This window comes from Labrus bergylta, chromosome 1 (assembly GCF_963930695.1).
Source record: "Labrus bergylta chromosome 1, fLabBer1.1, whole genome shotgun sequence".
NCBI classification, from domain to species: Eukaryota; Metazoa; Chordata; class Actinopteri; order Labriformes; family Labridae; genus Labrus; species Labrus bergylta.
This window is the reverse complement of record NC_089195.1, coordinates 8,561,166-8,575,147: the sequence shown is the minus strand read 5'-3', so window position 1 is coordinate 8,575,147 and position 13,982 is coordinate 8,561,166. Positions and strand designations below refer to the sequence as shown.

General features: G+C 39.6%; 1 protein-coding gene across 1 annotated transcript; it reads left to right on the top strand.

Annotated features, from left to right (window-relative positions):
- The first annotated feature begins 1,755 nt into the window (after positions 1-1,755).
- LOC114921829 (pancreatic secretory granule membrane major glycoprotein GP2-like) lies at positions 1,756-10,477 on the top strand. The gene is made up of 10 exons (XM_065953054.1): positions 1,756-1,823; positions 3,657-3,748; positions 4,614-5,102; positions 5,264-5,698; positions 6,411-6,610; positions 7,012-7,163; positions 9,246-9,488; positions 9,614-9,773; positions 9,883-9,958; positions 10,062-10,477. Exons 1-10 carry the CDS (start codon positions 1,801-1,803, stop codon positions 10,079-10,081), a joined length of 1,890 nt encoding a protein of 629 aa, XP_065809126.1. The 5' UTR covers positions 1,756-1,800; the 3' UTR covers positions 10,082-10,477.
- Positions 10,478-13,982: the final 3,505 nt, after the last annotated feature.

The following is a 13,982-nucleotide window of genomic DNA, read 5'->3' as shown; positions in this document are numbered from 1 at the left end:
GGGATCTGGCAGCCTGGGGGATGATGAGAACCTGCATCAGTGCCCACAGAGCCTAAAAGGCCAAAGGCACAGACCTACCACAGTGTACGATAATATCAGTGATAGGCAATCTCCTAGCCTATGTACAGTATGTGTTGGTTGATACTTTTTGCTTGTCTCACATTTTCCTTTCCTCATTCTTTGCCTAAAAGTTGTTTCAAAGACCTTTTAAAAATTGTGTCACACCTTGCTCAGGTGTGTCAGGTGTGTGTGGGTGTGGGTGTGTGTGTGTGTGTGTGTGTGTGTGTGTGTGTGTGTGTGTGTGTGTGTGTGTGTGTGTGTGTGTGTGTGTGTGTGTGTGTGTGTGTGTAAATTCAAGTCACAATAATCCCCTCCTCTTTCCCTCTCTCTTTCTCTTTCCCTGACACACACACACACACACACACACACACATAAACATACACAAAGAAGCACAGACACTTTCACTCATTCACCTCAAAGAACAATATTACAACTGTTAAAACTAATCCACGTTACATGCACATGTAGTAGGCAGGTATAAATCATTTACCTGTGTGTTTGTGATTGTGTGTGAGTAAAGGAGCAGGTGTTTTCTCGTGTCATTCTTTTTTCATTTGTGCTGTTTTATGTGTCTTCTCCCAGCCTGATCTTTTTGTAGATCTCCAAAGTCCTTGATAATGTCTCTTTAGCACACTGCCATACTCAGCCATCTTATTCACTTGTGTAGGCGCTTCTACAATAGAAGCCATTACACACACACATTCCATTCAATGTGCAGGTTTATCAATCCTGAAAACAAATGACTTATTATTCAAGTTATTATACCCAAAGAATGATACTGTATGTGTTAGCGATTGGATGCTTCTCAGTAGTTTCCCGTGACTTTGTTAATGCAGTTCACAAAATTGCAACATGCAATAAAAATGCTGACATTGATTAAATCTATGTTGATTAGAAAATGCTTTCTGTGGCTCTACAGTATTACTGTAGTACTGATTGGTGCTAGGTTCTTTTACCACCAAGAAATAACAAGCATTTCATGCATAGTCTTGGGAAAATAATGGGAAAATAGCACCATCTGGTAGTATACTGTAAAATTTACAAATGAGTTATCGTTCCACAAAATGAAACATTAACATTACAAAATGCATGATTATATTCTGTAATGGCTGTGAGATTTAAAAAAAATGTGCTTTTAAAAGGACTAAATGGGACATTTGGTTGAGGAAGTGTCAATTTTACACTGTGCAAAAACTAATAATGCATTTTCATCAGTGTGGTTGATCATCTTTGACATATTCAAGACTGTGTTTAAAAAGAAATTACCTAGCCCCTATCATATAGGATTTAGAAAATAACTCATTTTTTTGTTTGTTATTGCTATAGAAAGCTGTGACATCATTTAATCACACTCTCATTTAAAGGGTTAAAATCTTTAAAATAATGGAATATTTTACAGTTTTGATCAGGACTGAAGTTGATTAAAAGATTGAACCCCAAAAAATTGAAAAGAAAAAAAAGATTTTATAGGCCTATACTTTTTATAGCAGTTTTAGGGAGCGGACACAATTGGCTCTAGAAGGTGTGAACATCTTAAATCTGACACTGTATAAACAAATAATGCATTTTCATCAATGTGGTTGATAGTCTTTGACATATCTTGGCTCTCGTGTCTAATAAACCATGTGACCAGGAAACTACTCCACAAACCAATAGGGGAGTGTTTTCAGCGAGCAGGTTAAAAGGAGTGTGAACGCGGGTTGATGGCATTGACGAGAAGTGCTTCATACAGGACTCATCATGGTGAAACCGAATACTGCACTGTAAGTTTACAATATGCAACTCTGCTCTACAGAGTTGAGTTTTCTACATTCTCGTTAGGTTTGTGACATGTCAGACATATTAATGCAAAACGATAGACCTAGTATACTGGAAGGCTTAAGTGCTTTCTTTTTTGTAATAAATTACTTTATAATAATTAGTTATTCTAAACCAAGTGTGAGAGCTGGCAGCATCTTTGCTCTTTATTTCTATAATTTATTATTATCATTATTATTATTATTATTCCTCCTTTTTTTGGCTGGTATCTACTCCTATACTAATTGTGCTAGAAACATGGTTCAAACTGGAAATGGTAAAGCTAGGTGATGAGAATTTTGCTAGTACTTGTAGTGATGCTATAATGTTTCAGTGATTTAATATGAATATTTTAAACTGTAAAAAAATGAATGGAACCCTATGGGACACAATTTTGAAAGCTCATAACTCAAAAACTAATAGTACTGTGGTATTCAAACTTCAGATTATGGTTCCTAATGGTACCATGTTTACCATACTAAAAGATGATACTCATAGCGCCACCATATGATGAGAAATTAAGCGTTATGCTACCAATGATAATAATTTGCTAAAAGTTAGCCGTTCTAAAATAATAATCACAAAGAGTGTTCCTTGGATGGTACTGAAAAGATCGGTTAAACAGTGTGCCTATAAAGACAGCAAACGTTTTACTGTAATCAGTACTGTAAACAAAACATTTTCTATTTCGCTTAATGTTTGATCATTTTGTCAACTGCCTCCAGGAAGGCATCAGGATGTTGTATGATTTTTTTCAGAATTTTACGATCAAATTCTGAAATTTGAAGTGTTTAAATTTGAAAAGAGTTTTCACCAAGTGACGTCATTGCCTCATATAGTGAAAGTGCATGCTGAATCCTTGTCTGTACTGTGGCGCAGTGACTTAGGCTGCTGGCAAGTCCACCTAACTCGAAGATACTGTATTCAATTCCTGAGAAACTACATAAGCTACTCACTAGCATGCTGACTCCAGGTCATGTGTGCTGTGAAGGTTTTTGCTTTTCTCAACACTTAAATGTTTGACTGATTTTAACTGAAATTTTTAAATGTTAAATATCAAATAGAGCAGATCTTAAATGGCTGATATCTCAAAAACTAAAAGTGCTATAGTATTAAAACTTGGCAATATGGTTACTTGTAAAATGCTCAATATACTCATAAATGATCCTATAGCACCAGCATCTGGTCAGTCATCAAAAAGCTGATATCTCAAAAACTAAAAGTGCTATAGTATTCAAACTTGGCCATGTGGTTACTGGTTGTACAATGCTCAATATACTCATAAATGATCCTATAGCGCCACCGTCTGGTCAGTCATCAAAAATGTTGTGTTCAAGGCTCATATACTCATAAATGACTCGTTTGCTGCAAGTTGTATTCCATTTGTAAGTTCACTTCTCTATATTTCTTACAATTGTGTTCAACATTTTTTTAAAGTCTAAGGTCTAAAAACCAAAGATTTTCCAGTGTTTTGTCACTGCCCCATAGTGTGGTATGGTTTGATGGTGTTTTGTCTCTCTGTAGCCCAGTGGGTGAAACAGCTACTCAGGTAATCTGATGATTATGGTTCGATTCCCCAGAGTTCCATACTACTTGTTTATTATGGAAACTTGTTCCTGTGGCGACAACAGTCACCAACAGTTGACCTACAGGTGGTGCTCAAGTACTTCAAAAATGTTAGCTGCTGCTTGGAAGTGGAAAAAGCTGCCAAACAGACTGTGGTAGCGATGGCTGCCAAGGCCATGGCTGTGATTCTAGTTGAAAATGTGGTTTCAGACATGCCTTTTTTTCTTTTTCAGAAAGTCAATATCGTGGATGTGGGCAATAATGACGGTGCCTAGGGGTGTGTTTTTACTCCTGCTTTTACAGTGTTTTACTGTAAGAACATCAGGTAAACCATCTGACTTCATTTTCTCATGTATCTTTTCTCCTATTTGAGTTGTCATGTGCTTCAATTAAAAGCATTTGATCAAATGAATAAGTTCATTTGTTTCCCGACACACAAACCAAACTGATTGCGCTATATATGTGGGGGTTTTGAAGACCAATTAATAAGAATGTGATACTCAACTTTTTCACAGTATAAGCCTACCCCGCTAAAAATTCTTATGATATTTAATTCTGTTAGTGTTGCATTTTACCACCCCAGTGATAATGTATATCAGCTATTCTTACATTATTTAAAGAGCCCATATTATGCCCTTTTTGGGGTTCGTATATTTAATCTATGTACCTACTTTTGTACGTTCACAATAGCTAAAGTCCGAAAAAAGTGTCTGTTTTCATGTACTGCTCCTCCTTGCTCCCTCTACGCTCTGAGTCCATCAGCTACGCTCTGCTGAGCCCCCACTGTTAGACTCCACGTGGGCCAAGTCTGCTCTGATTGGTCTTCCGATCCGCTCTGTCATTATTGGTCAGTTGCTCAGCACGCGTCTCGTGTCAACAACATGAGCTGCAGGGCTTGCCACAACGAGCCAATGGACTTAGATCAGTGATCTTACACTGAAAATGACGTTGGACTGACACATTTTTATCGAGGGGGGCTAGAACCAACGTTACATGCAGCTAATGCTGCAGCTAACAGGAGGAGGTAGGAGAAGCTGCGTTTCTGTGGACTTTGAATTTATGCACATAGATGTGCCTAAACATGCACAGGACACTTGGAAAACACACTAAAGGGCATATAAAACCAGAAAAATCATAATATGGGACCTTTAAATACTAACAGTTTAGATGTCATTTTTCTGCACCACCAGGGTTTTCCCCCAGCTCCACATCAGGTCCCTCCTTCCAGTCTGTCCAGTTCAGCTGTGGCTCCACTGTGTGTCCTTCAGGCACAGACTGTGTCAAAAAGAATGGGACTCTCCAGTGTGCTGACCCCTGCCAGGAGTACACTGTGCTGAATGATGACTGGCGATCAACAAATAACACGTCCACCCAGAACCTACACTGTGACCGAAATGTTGACTGGCAAGGCTGGTATCGGCTGTTTCTGGGCCAAACCAGTGCTAATATTCCAGAGAAGTGTGTGGCTGAAAACAGGTGTGGAACCCATGCTCCTCTGTGGATAACAACTCCTCATCCCACACAGTCAGGTCAGATTGTGAACCGTACTGTGTGTAACTCATGGTCAGGAAGCTGCTGTCGTTTCTCCTCACACACCATCCATGTCAAGCTCTGCTATGGAAACTACTTTGTCTACAAACTTGAGCCGCCAAGCAACTGTTACCTTGCATACTGTGCAGGTATTGTTCCATTTGTAACATTAAGTCTGTAACAAGAGATTTAAAATTTTCATCTAAATGAGTTATTTAAAGAATGACTCTATTGTCCTGTTCTTATAAATTCTGATTTAAAATGTTCCTTTAGTTAAGCAACAGTATCTCCTTGCTTTCACTGTAACCAGAGGTGAACGAAACAATTCCTGGAGATCCTTCAACCACACCTGATCCAAGTACAGCGACCCCTTCTGCCAGTCAGGTCAATATCCCCTCCACCACAACACCCGACAACAGCTCAGCAGTTGAGGGTGAGGTCCGTCTGGTTAACAGAGGGAACCAGTCCTGCTCTGGCAGAGTGGAGGTCTACCATGATGGTCGGTGGGGGACAGTGTGTGACAAAGCCTGGGACCTCAGTGATGCTAACGTGGTGTGTAGACAGATGGACTGTGGCCCTCCTCGTTCAGCATTACTAAATGCAACTTTTGGTCCGGGCAGTGGACCCATCTGGTTGGATGATGTTGGTTGTTCCGGCAATGAAACATCAATAACAGAGTGCAGACATCCAGGGCTTGGGGTCCACAACTGTAATCACTTTGAAGATGCCAGTGTCGTCTGTGAAGGTTAATGTTTACTCTTGTTTAAGTAATCGCCAATTCTTGTTGCTCATATTAAAGAGGACATATTATATCCATTTTCCACCTTTTCAAACAGTCCCCTGTGGTCCAAATGAAACATCTGTGCTGTGCTTTGGTCAAAATATAACATGAATCAAGCACCAGAGGAGGTTTGTGACCCTGTATAAACCAGTTCTCTCAGAACATTTCGTTTTGGTGTGTGTGTCTCTTTAAATGCAATGACCCCCTGAGATTTCCCTGTAGACATCACTCCTCTGTAACGAGAATAAAAATGGCAGATCTGCGCAAGAATTTTGTTCTAGGCTGGGGGTGGAGTCCATTGGTCGAGGTACCAGGGGAGGGGAGGGTATATTTTTTACCAGAATCCCACTGTGACATCACAAGGAGACCAAATTTGAGACGGAGGATTTTTCTTTGTGTTGTAAGACTTACCTGCAGAAAACAAAGGACTGGAGGGATTTATTTCACATTTTGTGGGTCAGTAGACACTCAGGTTACCCAAATATATGTTCAAAAACACTGTCGAAGTGGATTTTTCATAATATGTCCTCTTTAAATTCCAATAGTTGTACTAAAATGATTTACTTTCACATGTTCATAGTGAAGCGACAGTTTACAGAGTTTGTGATTTAGTTTCACAGGATATATGCATGATAATTTTTATTGTGTTCTCTTCCTTTTATTCTTTTATTTCCAGACTCTGCACTGCATGATCACCAGCTAATTTGCAGCCCTGATAAACTTCAAATGGGGCTGGATTTGGCTGACCTCACCTCAGGTTTGAACCCATACTCTGGCAACTTGGCATCTCTTAATTGCTCCTGGGCCAGAGTACAAAATAACACGGTGTGGTATGAAGTAGACGCTGTGGAAGGTGCCTGTGGAAACACTCTGACGGTACAGACTTAGTTGTTGTTTTATTTCTTAGCTTTTCCTTTGGAACTTAATTTCAACATTTTCTTTTGTCATGCTATTTTCCTTCAAATTGATTTTAAACATGCAGTTAATGGAAAAATGTTAAAATCTGGACCTCTTTAAAATACTTTTTCCTATTGTCCCTCTTCTTTTACTGTACTCCAAGTTAAACCTTATCGCTTTTGGTTGGTCTGAGACTAAATTTAAGGTGCACAGGGACTCATTATTCATTATCTTAAAACATTTTAAATATAGCTTCTCCCCCCTGTAGGGAAGTTTTTTCTCCCTCTCTTTGGTAATGCTTTTAATGCAGCTGCTCACAGCACTTCAACTAAAGTTTACATGTCTGTACTTTCCATTAATTCAATCAACCCGTTTTTCAGACCAACCGCACACATGCGATCTACTCCAACAGTTTATTTGTCTACCCTGTTATCAATGGGTCCTTTAACCTTCCTGTGAGCATCCCCTTCTCCTGTGCGTATCCCCTGGAAACAGACACCAGCCTGAATGTGGCTATCAGACCATTCCTGCCGTAAGTAGCCTCCCTCTTATTGATTGTTACTAACTATGCACTAGTCAATATGTCATGTGAACTGTTTAACTAATACCTGATAATACTTCTGAGATCTAATGTTGATATTAACTATATAACCAGGTGAATCATTTTTGATACACATGTCCTCAGTGAGTTCCTTTAGTTACAGACAGCACATAGATAATCCACCAGGGGGCCCCATTAGACCTTTGGCATATCAAAAAAGAAGGTTGTCAGTTAGAGACAAAATGTACACTACATTTGCCATTTAAAAAATAAAGATAAAGCAAGGAAAACAATTCATATTGTTACTAAGATCATTTTTATATTCTTCATTGTTTTCATATTTTAAGTTTTGTGACTTATTTTGTACCTAATATAAACAGCGGGTAGGCCTTTGTTGTATGTACGCAATCTTTAGATGGCAAATACGTACAGCAATGAAGATGTTAAAAAAATACAAAGCAGTCAGCAAATGGAAAATTAAAGGGGAGGGGATCTGAACCTTCAGTGGTCAAAATATTAAAATATTTCTTATCATCATGGCCCTATCCTTAATAAAACATTCCTGGTGTATCAATACGTGTATGTGTACATCATTATGAGTTTTATTATCCATTATTTTTGTTAAGTAGCTTCTTATCCAGCACCCTGTTTTTAATGAACTGGATAAATCTGGTCAGCCATTTTTCAGCCCATAATTTAATTGTATCATCTATTGTTTTTGGTTTGAAGTCTCTGTCACTTGCAATTTCTCTCAAGTACACCAGGTCTTTTTGGAGTTGCTTTGTTCGTGTAACTTTTACCCAGGCTCTTAATGTACTGCTAATGAAGATGTTGTCTATTCTATCGGAGGTAAGATTAGTTACTTTTGTAAATATGCATTAATTTGTGAATGCACATGCTCCTTTTATATAAATGCTCCTTTTATTTGGGCACCTATGTAGTAGTTAGAGAGGTTTGGTAGGGCTAGTCCTGCAGATGTTTTTAATTCGAGCTTTTATCCCTCCCCAAACAAAAACCAGGCTTGATGAATAAAAACACAGTTGTGCTGGTTTGATCAAAAAGTCAGTGATATCATATTTTTTTAAATCAAATTCAAAGTGGAAATTGCCATAGCAATATTAAACCAAGAATGTGATGGTACCACAGTGAATGAAAGCAGTGTTGTAGGGTTTGTGTCAGCAGCATGAGTATACAGGATGTCTAACCTATAACCCACTTTAAATAACAACATAGCCTACAGTGTAGGTTTTTTTCTGTATGAAAAAGAGAAACATGCTTTGTACAGCACTAAAGCCCGTTAATAAAGTGTTTGAGTGAGGTCCAAACACACGTTTTGTTGGACAGTCAGCTATTTGAATTTATCCCAGAGTAATCCCATTGTTGTACTGTAAAGTCGATCCCTCTTCTCTCGCTTTGTCCTACCCTAAACCATCATCAAATTATTCTGGACAGGAACATTTTTATTCCACTGCCTGTTGTCTGTATCAGCATGATTACATAAACTACTACAACCACAAAACCAGATTATTCAGAAATCATTTTGATTGTACAAAATTGAAGGTCCTATATGTATCTTTTTACATGTATAAATCGTTTTTTATTGCCCATTAATAAGCAAACAGTTAACTGATGTGAAAAAGTAAATGTTCACTGTCTATCTATGTTCCTGTATAAAACACTCCGCTCCGCTTACAGAGATCAACAGTAGTGCATGTCGGGAATGTCGTTTGTAAGATGGAGAATGAATCTAATATGGAATCTGTTAGTACAAATAAACGACCGGCCTAAAGCAGAACACAGACTCCTTCACAGACTCTCACATGTTTATGACCACTTACCTCCTCTGTAAACTTTATGCCGGTAAATATCCAGTGTTTCGTGGCCGATGATGATGCTTGTTTGTGTACGTACGAGCACGAATGACGAACACGTGAGCGAGAGCGAGCAACAGGTTACTGGTGCAGTTCACCTAACGGCCTGCAGTGTCACTACGAATGCAGTATTTTTGAAAGTTACATATAGCCCCTTTAAGATGTTTAATTGAACATCAATTCAAACTTACTTTCTTTGCAGGTCTTCAGGGGGTATTTTAGGATCTGGTGCCGGACCCAGTGCCGTCATGTCTCTTTTCCGTAACTCCGCCTTCACTGAGACTTTCCCAGCTGGAGGGGTCAACCTGCCACTGGGTTCACCTTTGTACGTGGGTGTCTCTGTAACAGAAAGAGAGCTCAGATTTGTTGTTGTTCTGGAGGAATGTTACGCCTCTCACTCATCTGATCCTCACTATTACCAGCGATTCTCTCTCATCCAGAACAAGTGAGTGTCCCTCTTCTCTTTAGACTCAGAACATTGTTTGTGGAGTTAAACTGAAATGGAGAAAAGTGAGATGTAGTGTAATATGCTTTATGGACTTGGTGAGCTCTTTTTGTTCTCTCTGCCAGGTGTTCGACCGATGCCCGACAGGTGTCTGTGATTGAGAGCGGCATGTCTTTGCGTGCTCGTTTCTCTGCCCTGCTCTTCCTGCTGGAGGACGATTATAGAGCCATTTATCTTCACTGCAACATAAGCCTGTGTGACCGAGAGAGATTTCACTGTGTCCCAGTAAGTCAAACAGTTCACTTCATCAATGAGTTGTTCATCCATAATCACTGCTGCTTAAAAAAAGGACAGTGACAATATCTGCTCTTTCTGTATCCTCTCCACCATGAAGTCCTGTCAAAGGAGGAAATATCGCTCTGTTTCCAGCTCTGTTGCTATGGACCGCGTCACCATTGGACCAATTGCTTGTGAGTAAAAATATGATTTAGTCTGAGGGCTGATGTCCCAACACAATAAACTGTGTGGAAATAACAAGCATGTTTTTTCTTATATCTCTTTCCTAATCTTTAGGGGACAAGTCAACTAAGTGAGCTGGTTACACCAACACATCCCATAATGTCATATCATGAAGACGTTTCTCTTATGCACAAGACATGAAACTATTTTAAAAACTGGTTTAACCTTTTATAATCAAACTTTTCACACTCACACACAGTCTGCTCTGATTCTTCTGTCCTTTGTAATGATTGTGTAACAAATCAACAATAACAAAGAAATAATGAAATGTATTAAAAAAACATGTTACCAAACTCTTCTTCACTGCTGTGGTCATTTTGGGTGCAGACATGATTTTAATTTTTCATTATATATAACTTTATATGTTCTTTCAGCATGTTTTAAATTACATTTGTCTTGAACCAATGTTGTTTGAAAGTAGATTATTAAACTAATGACAGATTTTCCAAGTTAGGTGAAAACTGTAACCTATTCTGCAAGTTTGCAGGTGTTATAAATAAACACTTTAAAAAAAGATTACACTGATTGTTGAATATGTCAGACTTAACCTTTACAAATCCTGCCCATCTGTGCATGAAGAGGTATTTTATGTAGATAGATTAAATATTAGAAAAATACAATATGTTGATTTATTTTTTCCCCACATATCCCATGGAACTTTTATTGACAAAAAAAGTGACCAACGTTCCCCAGTCGGGTTCAGGGTTTGGAGCAGTCAGGGTTAATTCCTGCCCAGCCGTTCATGTTCATTTTAAGTAGCTCTCAACTTTTTGTCCATCGACAGTCGTCGCCATGTCCAACAATAATGCAAGCAACAACTTAATCATCGCTCAAAGGGCCGTGAAGCAACTCCGGTTAGACATCACCTAACCTTTTATATGGATATAAATGGTCTTGGTTCCTTTATTCTCTAAACTTCCTCTATTAACAAACTCAGTTTCTCAAGAATTGTATGTGAAGGGGACTTCAAGTAAAATTCTCGAGAAACTGAGTTTGTCTTTAATTCCCTTTCAAATAAGATTTTTTTAAATAACTAATTTGAGGTGTTTTGTTTTTCTTGCTTGCTGTAGAATTACTTCACTTCAGTATTCACCATCTTGTTTATCAGGGGTTTAAAAGTTTTAAAGCCTCAGCTAATAGCATAACATCAGTATCTTCTAGAGCAGTGGTGTCCAAACTTTTTTTCTTGCGGGCCAAATTTGTCGTGTTAGAATCGCTTGGGGGCCACAGGTTTTGTTTTTTTAAAATATATCCAGTGACTATCGGTATCGGCTAATTTTATTGTAGATATGCACCGATATTACTAGATTCATTCACGAGCAGTTCTCTTTCACCAGTGGAGGGCGCTATATGGATTATAACAAGCATGATCACTCTCCTGAGTGTCAAGTGATGATACAAGTTCATGCTCAGTTACTTTCCAGTTCAGTGACCATCTTGTCTACCTGGTCTATCTTTTCCACAAGTGTATTTGGGTTGGATCTGCATTTGAGGGATCAACACAAATGTTTTTATCTATATTTTGATCTATTTCTACAGATTAAAAATAGATCTAAGGAAGATATCGGCCGATATATCGGTATCAGATTACATTCTAACATTCAGAAGGTTATTGAACAGACTAAAATAACATTGAAGCCTCTTCAATACCTACAAAAGGAAACCAGACCATCACAGACAAATTATACTTTTTCTTTAATGTAAATCACTCTTGTAACAATAAGAGGAGTAGAAAGTAGAAGGGGGCAGGTGAAATCCTGATGTATTGGTACAAATAGTGCAGCCATTGAATTTGTCCATGAGGGAGAGAAATGTAAGGGAGGTAGGCAGGAGTCAGGCTATCTAAAGGGTGCTGGTGATTGGGAGATGCAGGTGGATTTGAAAACACATTGTTCCACAGGAAATAGTTTCACTAGCCTGAGGCCTGACATAGTATTATGGTCTGTGAGTCAGAGGATAGTTTATCCTGTTTCTACAAACTCTCTACAGACTCAACTCTTGTTTTTCTCTTGTGTAATGTTAGCACCAGGAATAGTTTAATTTTTTGTTTGTTTGTTTGTTTGGCCTTTTTTACAGAAGGACGCAATAGCTCAGAGAAGTTCTTCAGCTGGGTATAATGGACGCTGAGAGCTTGCATTAAGGAGGGTGGCTCTGGGACGCCGGAGCTTGCTGCCAAGTCTTCCAGAGGTGTTGTGGGTCTAACTTGATGAAACACCGCTGGGTGGGAGTTTCCTATTCGATAACCTGACTGATGTGCTGGCTCTCACTCCCCCTTTAGTTTCATGGTTGGGTTATGGTGGCCATAAGGGCAATGTGGTGGGTTGTTTCTTGGATTGGACTTCGAGCAAAAAATAGGGGAGGTGACTACTCCAGTGATGAGGAAGAGGGCGAGTGTGGTGCCGTGGAGGCCACACGCACCTGGATGCCAAGGGCGTCGTTGTTCAATGATGGCTGCTTCTTCTGGCTGCTTCTTCTGGCTGGGTATTGTGTTCGTCCAGCTGGTTTGTCTATGACCAAATAGGGGAGAGGTTGCTAGCACTTCACCCAGCAGAAGGCTGGGCCTGCGGTGGAGTGGTGTCGGGTGGGTCTCTCAGCTATCTTGAGGGTGGGTGGTCAGGAGGAACTGGAAGGGTCCTTGCCACCGTTTAAGGACTTGACTGCAGCGAGTGGAGGGGACCCGTGGCTGGGCGTGGGATTGCTGATGCAACCTGCTTTCTGACATTGGAGAGGGTGGAGGACAGGTTAAGACAGTATTTCAGAATGTCATTTTCACAGAGAGAGGAAGAAGGTAATGCATGTGTAGGCTGCTCGACGCCGACATGTGGTGGTGCTGGAAGGAGGATTTCAAATGGGCTTAGGTTATAGCGCGCTCTTCTCCTCATCCTCATGTACATCAGCACCAGTGCTTTAGTACATGGCAGGATGGTTTCTTCATAGGTTTACCATCAGATTTGAGAAATTTGTGATGTTTCCTAAAAAAGCACCAAAGTAAACGACACCAAACCAAGGGGCAACCTCCGGTCTCGAAAAATGAAGCCTATGCGGAAGTACAAAAAACTGCAGTTCCTCGAGGTTCCACTTGAGGCTGGCTGCAGAAGCGCCGGAAGTGCCATAAGCCCACAGCCAAAAAAGCCCGTTTTTACCACAGGAATCAACATGTTTACAGCCTGGTTCAAAAAACGAGATGTATCTGAGAAGTTGACGGCCCCTTCTCCTCACACTGTGGGGGGGGTGAATTTTTTTATAACTCATCGGATTGTTTTTTATTAAGGAAAACGACTATGCCCATATTAGGATTGTGACAGTTTGATTGACAGCTCTGCGCGCCGCATCTGTCTGACGCGTCCATGGTCGCGTCAGGAGCAGGAGCTATGTACTCAACACTAGCTTAATTCGGCTTCATCCCGTTCCCGACCTTGAACCATTAGCTTTCTTCATCTTTTTTTCATCTTGGAGTGTTTGTTTAGCAAATATCTAACAACGAATATGTCTTGCTGTGCGGTTAATTGTAGTAACAGACCATCCAAGAAGTCGATTCTGCAGTTTTTTCGGTGAGTGATATAGTAGTGTTATATATTTATTGAATACTCTGTCAGGTGTCTGTCTATTTTTGCGGGGCTAGCTTGTTTAGCGTTAGCTTGTAAACCAGCCGGCTAACTGTACAATTGGCCTCAGTGTAGCCCATTATTTACGGTCAATGGTTTAGCCGATCTCCCATTCATGCCAAAGATGCTAAAGTTAACATCTCTAGCCAGCATTATTTAATTGGGGAAAAAAGTAATTCCGAAGAGTTAGAAATTTTAGTTGTTAAGATGTTGAAAAGAATGAGTTTGTGTGAAGCTAAAGGTTCACCTCGGTGGTTAACCACAGACTTTAAATATGATTATCTGACGTTATGATGAATGCTATACTCAACATAAATGTCGAAATTTATAAATAAACTTTGGATATTAATTCTGCGTTAGTACTTTCCAA